The 14358-nt window shown below is 44.7% G+C and overlaps 1 protein-coding gene across 15 annotated transcripts in view; it reads left to right on the top strand.

Annotated features, from left to right (window-relative positions):
- clip1a (CAP-GLY domain containing linker protein 1a) overlaps positions 1-14358 on the top strand; it is a 51573-nt gene that overhangs the window by 21211 nt on the left and 16004 nt on the right. For 4 of the 15 annotated variants that reach the window (XR_014614498.1, XM_084180307.1, XM_084180314.1 and 1 more), the window contains 10 exons: positions 2311-2415; positions 3892-4800; positions 5062-5178; positions 5483-5540; positions 6772-6855; positions 7251-7407; positions 7705-7870; positions 8099-8314; positions 10262-12925; positions 13739-13885. Coding sequence is in view for 13 of the 15 variants with exons in the window: in XM_084180307.1 (XP_084036433.1) it covers positions 2311-2415; positions 3892-4800; positions 5062-5178; positions 5483-5540; positions 6772-6855; positions 7251-7407; positions 7705-7870; positions 8099-8314; positions 10262-12925; positions 13739-13885 (4623 nt within the window). In the remaining 2 variants the exon portion in view is untranslated. Of the gene's footprint in view, positions 1-1039; positions 1129-2310; positions 2416-3891; positions 4801-5061; positions 5179-5482; positions 5541-6771; positions 6856-7250; positions 7408-7704; positions 7871-8098; positions 8315-10261; positions 12926-13738; positions 13886-14358 lie in introns of all 15 variants that reach the window. The other 11 variants (XM_084180308.1, XR_014614497.1, XM_084180315.1 and 8 more) reach the window with 11 other exon arrangements.

The following is a 14358-nucleotide window of genomic DNA, read 5'->3' as shown; positions in this document are numbered from 1 at the left end:
ACTCAGTCCATCTGTGAATTAAAAGTCACTCCGCAACATCCCTGCTCAAAATCCCTGAGATTAAAGTGGTGGAGAATGTGCATTAGATTCTAACATAATGAATAAATAAATCTTATCGAAGGTCCCAATTTGGCTACTCTGTATGCATTTTATCACCAGTTTGGCCACCGGCTTGTGATTTTAAGTTGGCAAGTGAGTGATTGGTGTCCTTGTCAGTGACATCTCCTTAATCTAGTATGCCAAGGACTGAGCATTAAATATTCTCTGCAGTCTGTCTATATCAGAGATCCGTCCTGCCCAGTGCCCACAGTCCTATTAGGTTTGTTGCATGATGGATGCCATCTCATATGCCCAGTAAAATGAGACTCAAGACTGATATCTCATTCTCTCTATGGTACAGATGACACAAGTGACCGCAAGGTCATCCGTTCCTCCATGGAGCAGGGCTGTCAGAATCAGACCTGACTGAGCCTGGCTCTGATGTTATTTTAGTGTCCATGAAGTCATGCTTCTGCGCATTGTAGACGATCAGCCTGAGCATGGCACTGTGAAGACTCACTGATGTACAAATAACCCCCCAAACTATTATCCATGTATTGTGATTTATCCAAATATGTGCAGTGCCTTGCTTAGACCGAGCTTCACAAACCTGGAGGTCTTCCTCATTTCATGACTATCTAGCGTGTGAAAATTAACACAGCTTGAATGTTTTGGAACACAGTTTGCTTGAAATAAACACCCAAGCCAAGGATAATTTTAGGAAGTAGTTGGTGTTTATTTCTTTCCTGCTCCCCTCTCGCTAAGAAATACCAGTGGCACATCAGACTGTAATCTTAGCAAAGTGTTCTTCACCATCGCTCTAGTGCTACTTGATGGGAATGAGGAAAGGTGGGCTATTTCTTGGAAAACGACTTACTATTTCTGCCTCTCCCTTAGCAAACCATATCTTTGTTTACGGAGCAGAGACTGGGAAGCAAGTGGACTCGGGGGCTGTTTAACATGTACACATGTCTGATTTGTGTCATTATCTATCCCACAGTGCAACTCCAATCAGGGGACCATCTCAATTACCCCGAAGGCGTCCCACTTCAAATGTTATCTTTAAAAATGAGTGCTACAGGGTTAGAAGTAATACCACCTTTTTTAAAATCTTCATTTGATTGCATACTAATGGTCTGTGTACTACTTACTGCAAAAAATGTGTTATTCACATGCATGCAGCTTTTTAAAAAAAAACACTAAAACCAACAAACCAAACCAACACAGCAAATGCTTTCTGTTGATTTCAAGCAACTGACGGTGTACTAATGTTGTCCTGTAACTGCTTCAGTCAGTGATGTTACTGCTGCTTTTTCTTCTCCTCTTGTCCTTCATGTTGGCCCAGTGCTAAGCATGGAACCACTGGAGATGCTCCCCTCCACCATCTCACAGCCTAGTCACAGTCTTGAGCTCCAACCTTCCATTGCAATCTGTTGAAATCAGAAGTAAATGTTCTGCACTTGGTAGCAATTCAGAATAGGGGATATTGAAAAATTAGGGGCATTTTAATCTTAAGGTTGAACTTAATGAATTGGGGGGGGATACTAGTAATTTACTGATTTGTCTGTTCTAAGTTGTTTTTTAAAATAAATGTACATGGTTTCTGATATTGTTTTATCTACTGATCAGTGATCTTTATACTCACTAAACAAATGGGTGTGATCACAAAAGAGAGCGAGAGAGAGCAGTGTTGCTGTTACAACCTGCCACACTTTGCTGTTTCATGTGAATAGTTAAGTTTCATCTCCCTTTCCTGTTCACATGAATGTGCATAAAGGCCCTCAAAATCATAGAGTAAAGCAGGAGATGGTGGTGGGGAACGCAAAAACATGCCAACAGTGCTTTCCCTTTTTCTATGTGGTCACGTCCATTTCGATTTGCACTCATTTGCTGGCTCACTCACTCTGTTGTTCACACATACTTATATGCATTCCTTCCTAGTCTTTCCCTTTGGTTGTTCTCCAGGTCATTCTGCATGGATTCCTCTCATCACAACCAACAACTGCACATCCATAAGCATAACACATCTCCCCTCTCCCTTGCTGCTTCTACCATATCCTCATATCATCCTCCAGCAACATCCCCAATGCTCACCTGTGCTAGGCATGGGATCTGCATGGGGTACCCTTCCCTCCCATCCCCACTCCACCTCCCTCCACCGCCTCCTTCACCCACCCCCAAACCTTCCCTCACTCTCCCTCTGTCTGCGTTGGGCTGGCATGTGATGGTGGCACTGGTTGTGTTCTCTTCCTCTCCCTTCTTTACTAACAGACGCAGACCAAACTGGAGCATGCCCACATTAAGGAGCTTGAACAGAGCCTGCTCTTTGAAAAGACCAAAGCTGAGAAACTCCAGAGAGAATTAGAAGACACTAGGGTAATGGATCTTGCTCTCTGCACGGTGGTGCGTTTGGAAAGAGGGGTGGAGTGGGGATGGTACCGGGGGTAATGTTGCAAATCTTGGGAGGGGGTACAAGGGGTTACAGAGGATCTCCAGATACCTGTAGCACTGGCTTACATAAGCTTTTTTTATGTTTTTATTTTTACCATTCCTGCCATAGAGGCCTGTGAATGGGGAGTCTGTATTTAACTGCATTTGAATGTCACTAAGCAAACATTGAATGGTGTAGTTGACTAATCTTTTTACTTGCTAGCAAGTAGCATCTAAGAATATTATCTCTTGGCCTCAGCTGTAAGTCAGAGAACCAATTGCAACGTAGCTTTATAATATGCAGCATCTTTCCCAGGCTTTCATTGTCTTCCCATTTTGTCAAACATGAACCATTCCCATTCCTGTGTCTCACCAGTACAGGAATCTTAACCACATGGCTGCTGTCACTCAAAACATTTGAAACACTCAGGATTTAAACCTTGTTTATTGGGTTGAAATGCAATATCCCCCCCCCCCCCCCCCCCCCCCCCCAAAATAAAATAAAAAAAAATAAATAAAACAATACTATACTTATAGGGAAACTATACAACAATCCTGTTCTTTTCAGATTAGGTTTTAGCCAGAGAACAGCAAGACTTCCACTTACGCCATTTCAGGGCCACACTACATATAGGATCATTAGGGTTCTCCATCGTAGAGTTGGTATTCTCTTGCCTCTTTCTCCATGTTTTCCTCTGCCCACAGTCTCCACAGGTTTTCTGGTGCCACATGGTAGCCAGACAGCACCCCTATGCCTAACCATCCCTTGCTCCCAGTTGTCCTTTGTCCCATCCCCCCAATCCTACCAACCCCAATTGTCCTGCCCATCTGGGATCCCCCTCTTGCAAGTCTATCTCCTACTCCCACCACTTTGCAATGCTTTTATGCTTCCGTCAGGGGTTTCACAGCCAATGATGGGGTATTAAACTGCCATCCTCAAGGGCCATAGTCTCTGCTGGTTTAGTTTTTACCCTGGTTCTTAATTAATCAGTTGACGTAATTAGTTGGTGAGAGTCTTAACTATCTAGTTTCTCTGGTCTAAATTGACCTCTGATATAAAGGTATGGATGAAAACCAGTAGAAGCTGCAGCATTTGGGGACAGTAGTTCAACACACAAGAATTATGTGTGATGACTGATATGGTTCCAGCTTATATCCACTAGAGGGCGGTGTAATACTTCAACTGTAGGCATCCAATGCAAATGTAGGTCTGCACTGTTAACTTTCGTTGCGCTACTACTGCAGCTATGAAGGACATCTGTTTGTATAGGACCCTCTTTGAAAAATATTGACCCATGTAGACCTGTCTGACAGGGGGCTTGAACAGCTACCCTCTTGTCCTGCCAGTACACACACAATCACAATGTTTCCAAAGGTTGAAGAACACTGTTTTGTTTGAGCCAGAGTTGTGCCGTCCCATAGGTGGCCACGGTGTCAGAGAAGTCCCGCATCATGGAACTGGAGAGGGACCTGGTTCTTAGGACCAGGGAGGTGGCTGACCTGCGGCTGCGTCTGGAGGTCCAGCAAAGCTCAGAGGGCTCAGACTCCACCACCTCCCCTCTCCTGGAGGAGGTGAGCTCTCTGAGGGCTCAGCTGGCCTCTCAGGAAGACCAGCAACAGGTTGAGCTGGCTGGGCTGAAGGAGAAGCTGGCAGCAGAGGAGAAGGCCCACAGTGAGGCATTGTCTCAGTTCCAAGTCTCATCCACCAAGATCTCCACAGACAACGAGCAGTTGAAGCTGCGCCTCAGCCAGAACGAGAAGGAGAATGCAGACGTCATAGAGCTGTGGCGCTCCAAGCTGGATTCTGCCATCGTCTCACACCAGCAGGCCATGGAGGTGCTGCAGGTGTCCTTCAGCAAAGGGGCCGGTTCCCAGGCAACAGAGCTGGTGGAGACCAAGAGTGCCCTGGAGAGGCTGAAGGTGGAGCACAAGCAGGCACTGGAGGAGGCGGGGGCCAGGTGTGAGGCAGAGGCTGCAGCCCGGGCACGGGAGACGGCGGAGCTCAACAAACAGCTGCTGGTCGTGTCGGAGGAGAAGGAGTGCCTGGAGGAGAGCCTGCGGTCCAGCGTGGAGAGTGCTGAGGAGCAGCACCTGGTGGAGATGGAGGACGTGCTGGGCAAACTGCACACTGCTGAGCTGAAGGTAAAGGAGCTGGAGGAGCATGAGGCTAAGCTAGTCCAGCAGACCCAGGACAGGGCCAAGGAGGTCCAGGAGCAGGTGGCAGCTATGGAGGCCCTGCAGTCCCAGGCAGGCCAAGGTAACCATGCGCTCCAGAGCATGAGGACCCAGCTGGAGGAGGCCCAGAGCCAAGCTCGCTCACAGGGCAACAAGGTAGGTCCATACCCACGTCATACTCCCATTGTCCATGACCATATTCAGTGTCTATTTTGTGAGTTTTCCAGAAAAATAAGCATGAAACACACCTGTGGTATTTCATGTTGTAATGATTTATCCCTACCTTCAAAGCCATTTACTTTGGTTTCATTTTATTCATTATTAGCTTTTCCTTCATTCATTTTGTCACTCATAATTTTTTCCCCCTTCAAAATGTCCTCCATGTCCATGGTGTCACCCCTTGGCCTGTGGCTGTAGGTCAGTGAGTTGAACTCTGAGCTGGAGGGCAAGCAGCAGGAGCTCCTCTCCTTGCAGCAGAGCCTGACCTCTGTGCAGCAGGACAAGGTCTCCCTGGAGCAAGAGATGGGCAACCTGGTGAGTACTAGGGCTTATGACTGGTGGTGTGGCGCCAGGGGTTGGGAATGGGTGGCCTTGCATGACTGATGGGACTGTAGGGCTCAAGGTAAGCTCAGGTAATTTTAGCTTTTTGTTTTCATGGGAATGATACAAAGTATCTACCTTCAATTACAGACTTACGATACCATCAAAGATATCATCCTTAAATAAAAATGTTGGTTAAATAACTTGTGTACAACATTATTAGTTGTCAATTATTGTCATGGAAAACTCTGACTAAAGCATGCACAAATGTATTTATCAAAGTTTTTTATTTCCTCAGAAACAAAAACTGTCAGAAAGCACAGACGATCAGGCTAAGTCAACACAAACTATGCAAGGTAAATATATTGACTTTTTACGTGTATCAACGTTACAGGATGTTGTACCTGTAACAACGTTAGTCTTTGTTTTCTTATTACTTGGGTTACATGGGTTTTTATCTGCAAGGCATATCATTTTCCTAGAAACAAAACGTTGACTTCAAGCTAATCTAATCAAATAAAATAAAATTTTATTGGTCACATGCACCGAATACAACAGGTGCAGACATTACAGTGAAATGCTTACTTACAGCCCTTAACCAACAGTGCATTTATTTTAAACAAAAAAAGTAAGAATAAAACAACAACAAAAAAAGTGTTGAGAAAAAAAGAGCAGAAGTAAAATAAAGTGACAGTAGGGAGGCTATATATACAGGGGGGTACCGTTGCAGAGTCAATGTGCGGGGGCACCGGCTAGTTGAGGTAATATGTACATGTGGGTAGAGTTAAAGTGACTATGCATAAATACTTAACAGAGTAGCAGCAGCGTAAAAAGGATGGGGTGGGGGGGCAGTGCAAATAGTCCGGGTAGCCATGATTAGCTGTTCAGGAGTCTTATGGCTTGGGGGTAGAAGCTGTTGAGAAGTCTTTTGGACCTAGACTTGGCACTCCGGTACCGCTTGCCGTGCGGTAGCAGAGAGAACAGTCTATGACTAGGGTGGCTGGAGTCTTTGACAATTTTGAGGGCCTTCCTCTGACACCACCTGGTATAGAGGTCCTGGATGGCAGGAAGCTTTGCCCCAGTGATGTACTGGGCCGTACGCACTACCCTCTGTAGTGCCTTGCGGTCAGAGGCCAAGCAGTTGCCATACCAGGCGGTGATGCAACCAGTCAGGATGCTCTCGATGGTGCAGCTGTAGAATTTTTTGAGGATCTGAGGACCCATGCCAAATCTTTTTAGTCTCCTGAGGGGGAATAGGCTTTGTCGTGCCCTCTTCACGACTGTCTTGGTGTGTTTGGACCATGATAGTTCGTTGGTGATGTGGACACCAAGGAACTTGAAGCTCTCAACCTGTTCCACTACAGCCCCGTCGATGAGAATGGGGGCGTGCTCAGTCCTCTTTTTTTTCCCTGTAGTCCCTAATGACTAGCAATGATGTTGTTTTATGCAAATAATTCATTATATTGGTCCACATAGCCAAGCAGTAGACAGTAGATTAGTGCATGCAATTGTGCTGTATAGTGCTAAGAATTTGAATGATGCAAGCTGGTAGTGTCATTCTAAATTCCCTCCCTCATTCTCTGTCAGAGTTGCTTCAGAAGCTTGGCAAAAAAGAAGAGCAGTGCACATCACTCTCCACCGAATCAGAGGCTCTTAGAAGCCAACTTGCAGGTCAGAACACTGGCCAGCACTGGGATTCTTAACCTTCAGTACACACAGCTCAATATGACCATTCTCCCTACGAACATTCAGTAATGTAACTTTGCAACCTATACCAGGGGTCTCCAAACCTGCTTGTTTTAGGAGTGTTGAGTTTCTGCTAGATAAACCAGGTTGTTATGACTGAATCAATGTCTGAATCAATAGGGCAACCGCAACCTGTTTTGAGAAAGTTATCCCTGACCAACACCACAAAATATCACCAATGTTTTACTAAAATAATCACTATAGAGAGTCCTAGTTAGTCATGATGTTTATGTGGTGTAACAAATTGGCTGTGTACAGTATGTGTGTATGTGGATTGAGGCTCACTACTCATGACTGAATTATGTTTTCCTCTCACTCAGGGCTGGAGAGGAAGCTAAAGGCTGGAGAGGAGAGGCTTGATCAGCTCGCAAACGACAAGGCCAAGCTCCAAAGTGACATCTCAGACATGATGAAGTCACAAGGAGACATTTCAGCACAGCTTACCAAAATGAATGAAGACATCACTCAGAAAGAAAGGTACACAATGAAATGAAGTGTCACAAACAAAGGTGTTCTCAAACATATTCAAATAGTTTGGTTTACTGTCACTGTCATCTGAGATGTCCACAATCAGGTTTCCTCTAGTGCCAATATTTAATGAGTGTGACAACAATGCACAAAATCGTCCAACATATGATCGCCTGTCCATCGCCCTGGTTTATCAGTTCTTCAGTTTCAGTCAAAAACTGTCCTATACAATGAAGCCACAGTTGGTTTGAATGCCATCTGTCTCATTTGGTCAGAGATTAATCTCCCCCTCCTCCCCTTTACCAGGAGGATGGAAGAGTTACAGACCCAACTCGCAGAGGAGAAGAAACGGGCTGCATGTTCTGAGGAGCAACAACAGCAGGAAGTTGCCCAGAAGGAGCAGGAGCTGAAGGAGGCCAGAGATGAGCATCAGGGTCAGCTAAGCAACCTGCAGGAGAAAATCACACAACTGGTGAGTGAAAACGCAGAGATAGCTTTGAGATGTTGATGATTGGGATAAAGTAGATGATTAGATGTAAAGAGCAGAGGTTTGTTGTAAAACGGCCTACCTTTTTATTTTCAGTAATAGACGTTTTACTGTCTCTAACCCAAACACTGAATTCATCTACCACTGTCCCCCTCCCAAACAGCAAATTATTGATTGTTAGTTACTGTGTCCCTCATGTTATGTTGTGTGTAGGAGAAGAGTTTGCAGCAGGGTGAGGCCCAGGCCAAGGATCTGCAGACCTCCCGGCAGAAGGCCCTGTCTGAGGCCTCAGAGCACCATGCCAAGCAGCTCCAGGAGCTGCAGGGTCAGGCTGTCAAGACCAAGCAGGAGCTGAGTGTCTCCAGGGAGAAGGCCCAGGAGCTGGAGAGGCTGGTGACCGAGCTGCAGCCTTACAAAGAGAAGGCCCAGGTGAGCACCCACCATATCATTATCAGGACCACCATGTTTTAAGTTCTCAGGAGGTGCTGCCTTTTGGTACCAAAATCTCACTGCTTTGCGTTATGTTGCTTCAGGTTGACTGAAGTTTTAAGTGAGAACTTTTTTCAAGTATAGTCCTTTCCACTTTCCATAAGAGATGTCAGTAGCACTTTATTTTACAGTACAGAAATTACCTGGTTATTATTGTGTAATTACCATTTTACTATGTAGTTTCTAAGTAAATAGCAGGTTATTTCTGAACTGTAAAATAAAGTGCTACCTGAAGTGGTCTATGGTCAGGATTGATATTCACTTGATGGTAATTAGACCACCTCACTTCTAATGTTTGGGTAGTAAAGTAGGAAGGAAGGTAAGAGGTAGCTGAAGTACTTTCATGAAAGGTTCACTGACTGTTGTGCCATAATTGTTCTATCACAGTGACCTCATTCTTTGATGATTTCATTAAAACAAATTGAATCATAAAAAAAACACTAAGCCTAAGATTCATGTTAGCATTTTATCCGCTCATATTATTGCTTTTTGATGATAACTGTGTTTATTCAAGCCCATTGCACCATGTAATATATAATATGTGTTGTCATATATGCACCATCTTCATTTCAGCATTGACTGTGTGGCTATGTGGTGGTGTGGTTTTAGGGCCTACTTTGAAAGCAGAGGCACACCTTAAATATAATATATGAAGAAAAGAAAAATGTTGATGTTGACATTTTAAGTCATGCTTCAATAATCTTGATTAACTTTAATCCTGTTAGTGGTTTAATTAGTGTCAAATCACGATGAGTAGCCGGTATGTCAAGTGTAGGGCTTCAGTCTGTGCTCACCATTTATGGGTTGTTCCACGAAATGAATCCCTTTTTGTCATGAAGAACGCATCTTCAACTTAATAAAAAACATGTTTTCCCATTTACTATAATAAGTGTATTTTAAGTACCAAATAAAGTAACTGGGTTGACCATAACGGGGTTGACCGTAACGGGGTTGACGATTTCATCTTAAATCATCCATAAATCCCCTTGTGACCGGGGGAATGGAATCTTCTTGTGTGCAACAGGGAGGGGCAATTGAATGCAAGCTTCACAGTATTATTATTTATTCTAGCCTGTCTATCTATGGGTAACAGGGTTGACGTGTTATGCTCGACCCACTCAGTTTTACACCACAAAACACCAGACAATTGCCAAAAAGAGTAGGACCAGCTCACCTGCTTTTACGTTATGATTTTACTATTAGATATTTCTTTAGATTTATTTATTTTTTAAAGGAAAAGTTTCACGATATTAAAACCCGCGTAGCTCAGTTGGTAGAGAATGGTGTTTGCAACGCCAGGGATGTGGGTTCGATTCCCACGGGGGGGCCAGTATGAAAATGTATGCACTCACTTAACTGTAAGTCGCTCTGGATAAGAGCGTCTGCTAAATGACTTAAATGTAAAATGTAAAATAAGAGTTCAGTTCACGTAACAGGGCTTTTAAAATTGGTGCACAATTTCTACTTAAAATATCAAAGGGATGCAAAAGGGACTCGTTTCGTGGCACGACCCTTATAAGACAATTAAAACAGGGTTATCTACTTGTCCAAATCTTCTCAATGGAAAGTACACAATTATGCAGACACTCCTCCTCTCCTGGTACAGTGCACACTGATTGAAAACCTGAAGCTATCATTAGAGCCCACTTAGAAGACACACATACACATGCAATCATAAGCACTCCATTGGTGTACCTCCGTTTTCAATGTTTTCTTGGTGTCAGCTTTGGTTTCTTTTTCTCCCAACTGTTTTTTTATGCTTGCACCAGCTTAACTTTTCCAGTTGCATTTTATACCTTTTGTAATAAAATGCTTGACTTATGCTTGACTTATTTTGTTACTTTTCCCTTTATATGCCCCTTTTTTCTTTCAACTTTTTCCCCTCAGTTTCTTTCTGATGAGCTCGACTCCTCCAAGCAGGATGTTGAGCGATTGTCCACAGACCTGGAGAAGCAAATCTCAGTGCTGGAGCACATGTCTAAGGAAAGCTCAGATCTCAAAGCTCAGAAAGGAAGTCTCGAAAATCAACTCTCCGAACTCCAGGCCAAGCTCTCAGCCTCGGAAGCTAGTCACCATGAGCTCTCAGGTAAGACTGAAGAACTTCTGACACTGAGGGACAAGCTCACAAAAGAGCAGGAGGAACTTTGGACCACCAACCGGCAGCTGGATGGAGAGAAGGCCTTGCTATCAAGAGAGGTGGAGAAGCTCAGAGTTGCTGTTGAGGAGGCACAGGCCAAAAACAAATCCCTCAATCAATCTGAAGCGGAGCGTCAGTCCCAAATTGAGGAGCTTCAAAAGACAAATGCGGAGAAGCATGAGGTCCTTTTGAAGTACCAACAGGAGATCCAGCAGCAGGAAACTAAGAGGAAGCAGCTAGCAGAGGTCTATGAGAAGACCTGCAAGGAGAGGAACGAGCTCCAGGAGGAGCTCAAGCAAAGCAGGGAGAAGCTGACCTCTGAGAAGGATAGCCTTTTGTTGGAGAGGGATGCTAAGAAATCCCTTGATGCAAAGAATGCGGAGTTGCAGGCACGGTGTCAGTCTTTATGGTTGGAAAAAGAAGACCTCTATCTGAAAATCACTCTGCTGCAGGCACAGACAGAGACCTTGGGCAAAGATAAAGTGGAGATGTCTGCTCAAATTAATGCTGCCATTTTTGACACAGAGACCCTCCAAGCCATGAATGCAGAGCTTCAAAATCAGCTGAATATATCTAAGAAGGATCTTGAGAAGTCTGTCCGTGACAAGGTTGAGCTACAGGCTTCAAAAATGAGCCTGGCCAAAATGCTGGACAAGTTCAAGACCAGCAGTGAGGTTACCGACTCTGAGAGGCTTCACCTCCTGCAGGAGAAAGAGGACCTGCTTGCTACCCAGCGAAAGGTGTGTTCTGAGAAAGATGAACTTCTCAAGGAGAGAGAAGAGTTAAAGGAGAAGCTCAGACTCTCTACAGGGGAAGTGGCTACCTCTAAGGAGAAAGTCAAAGAGCTGTTGTCATCTTTTGGCAAGGAGAAGGAAGCACTTTGTCTCAAGAATGCAGAGACCGAGAAGGCGCTACACTCCGTACGGAAAGAGAAGATGGCTATTGAATCAACACTGGAAAAGCAGAACATGGAGAGTGACCGTTTGGTACATAAAAAGGAAGAGCTGGATGAAAAGCACACTAAGGAGATCTCTGAAAAGTGTACTCTAACAAAAGAGCGTGACAAGCTAGCAGGTGAGATCCGCAGTATGCAGGACCAGTTGGACAGCTCCTCTAAGGCCAATGATGACGTGAATCAAGCCAATTCCAACCTTACTTCCTTGCTGGAGGAATCAAAACAGAAGATAGACAAGGTGGAGGCTGAAGGAGCTTCCTTGAAAAAAGAAAAGGTTGATCTACAGGCACAGCTTCAGAAGCTTTGCTCTGAGAAGGAGGCCCTTGAAAAAAGCAAAACTGAACTTGCAGAGGAGCATCATAAACTAAAAGGTAACTCTGAGCAGATGCGTTTGGAACTCATTCAGCAGAAGGAAACCCTAACAAAAAAGCGGGATCTCCTGCTTTCCCAGCAGACGGAGCTTAACAAGAGCCTGCAGAAGGACAAAGAGGTTCTGCTTCTGCAGGTCCAGGAGTTCAAAGGTCACACAGAATCACTTTCAAAGGCAAAAATGCTCCTTGAATCGCAGCAGCAGACTGAAGCCAGTGACCGAAGTAAACTGTACTCTGCAAAGGATGACCTCTCCAGAGAGATAGAGGACTTACAGACACGGTTGTTCACTCTGACACAGGAGAAGATTACCCTCCTGCAGTCTGAATCCAGCCTGAAGGCAGATGTTGCCTCTGTTTGTGTTGAAAGAGACACAATGGCCTCTGAGCGAAATAGTTTGCGTAGTGATTTAGGGCAACTTAAGACGACCCACACTGGATTGTTAGGTGAGAGACAGGGTCTGCTTGAGGAGAATGCCCAGATGCAAGTCAAAGTTCAAGACCTCACTCAGCAATCTGTCACCAGAGAGAAGGCCATGGATGAGTTGTCTGCCAACCTTAAGGATATTGGAGAGGAGAGAAAAGCCTTGGCTGGGGAGGTTGAGAATTTAAAGGCACAGCTGAAGGAGAGAGACCAGGAAAAGTGTGGCTTGGATGGAGACCGAAAGCGCTTGTCTGCCAAGCTGGAGGAGCTTGTCAAAGAGGTCTCCTCTCTGGCGAAGGATAAGGTAGACCTCCTAGCTATACAGTCCAGGCTGGAGCAAGACCTTTCCTCCCTCCACAGCAGCCAAGAGAGTGGTGATGAGGAACGCTCAAGGCTCATGGAGGAGGTAGAGAAGCTGCAAGTTGCCCAGACACAGCTTGAAGCAGATGCCCAGGCCCTACATGCTGAGAAGGCAGTGATGGAGGGACAGCACAAAGCCTCTGTGGAGGAGGCATCTGTGTCTACCAAGGTCAGAGAAGAAATGGCCACCAACCTGGAAGACCTGAAGGTCCAGAAGGATGCCTTGCTCAAGGAGAGGGACAAAGCCACCCAGCAGGTCACCCAGCTTGAGGCTCAACTAAAAAATGCTCTTTCCAAGCAGCTTGAGGTACTCCACTACTAACAAACCCTGTAACTAACCCTCACGTTGAGATGGCTGTGGTCATGTTTCAACCTCACTGCATGCTACTCCAGTCTTAATTTTATCTTAATATTTGCTTAATCTCCTTTTACTAACGGCTCTCTTGCTTCGAGTCCACTGCGAAAAGTTGATTTATGAAATGTAAATTCCTTTGGGCTTAGAACGTGATTTGAGAAGTTCCTTGGTGGGGGCAGATGGTTACATCTCCGCTCCCTTAGAATTTGGTTTGAAAAGAGAAATGTCCACAACCATGATACCAACTAATTGATATTTTAAACAATATGTTAGGGCCAAAGTACATTAGTGCAAGTATATGTTCTCAGGCCACAGAATGTAATCAGTACATTTTTCTCTACTCTCCTAATTTTAGTTAATAGCTAATAGCCTTTAGGTCCTACACCAACACTGTAGTCAAAGCTAGTTACCTGATTGTAGTAGTAGATGTGGGCATTGCAATGATTCCTGAGGATGACATCAATTGCATAGTAATGGCATAGGAGAAACAATCATCTTAACCCACTAGAGCTTCAAAATCAAGTTTGGAATGATTTGGATGACTGACATGCAAAGCATGCCAATTCATTCTGCACAATATGAGAAAATGGAAATGGTGATCTATTGGTTAGTTAGAGTTGATTTGGGCTGTGTAAAATAAGGCTCCATCAAATTATGATATCTCGGGACATAGTGGTTCACCTCAACCAACCCCTATCCAAGTAAGTTACAGGTATTTCATGATATATGTCTGGTTGACATGCCCCCCTCTCCCTCACTACCTAGGCAGCAGAGTCCTCAAGGAAGACTGCTGAGGTCGTGGAGCGGCTGACACAAGAGAAGGGCCGTCTGCAGCAAGAGAAGAGTGAGTCCCAGTCTCTGCTGGAGGAGGTCAGGAGTGCCAAGCTTGAGATGACCAGTCAGGTATATGGAGTATGTAATGCCTCAGATGGGGTGTACTAAAGTGGTTGAGCATCATGGGTTTCCAGTAAAGTATGGAGATTGTTGAAATTGTATGGGGGAGGAACAATGGGTTTGTCACTGTCATATAGGGCTCTCACTAAGGACAGTGGAAGGGGCTCCTTTGGGTTAACGTTCAATCAAATAAACCAAATGAGCTGAATGATCCTATTTGAACAACTGAACAAGTTTGAAAGTTCAGTAAAAAGAGATGAACTTTCCAGAGACCTCTGGGTGTTGCATGTAAACTTACCAGAAGTTTGGTTTCGGGGTGTAATGGTTGCAAAACACTTTCATAAGTTAGTATTCACAGCATGATACAGTGATACATGTAAACAGAATTTTAGCCACAGATGCTGGCATGCTCACACTTACCAAGATCACATGGCCATTCCTCCAGCCAATTCCACATTAAACAGGATTTTTCAGCCCCACAAATCTTGCTT

Source organism: Coregonus lavaretus, assembly GCF_964263955.1.
Source record: "Coregonus lavaretus genome assembly, chromosome: 17".
Taxonomy (NCBI): Eukaryota; Metazoa; Chordata; class Actinopteri; order Salmoniformes; family Salmonidae; genus Coregonus; species Coregonus lavaretus.
Note: the sequence above shows the minus strand (reverse complement) of the source record. Positions and strands in the feature narration are given on the sequence as shown.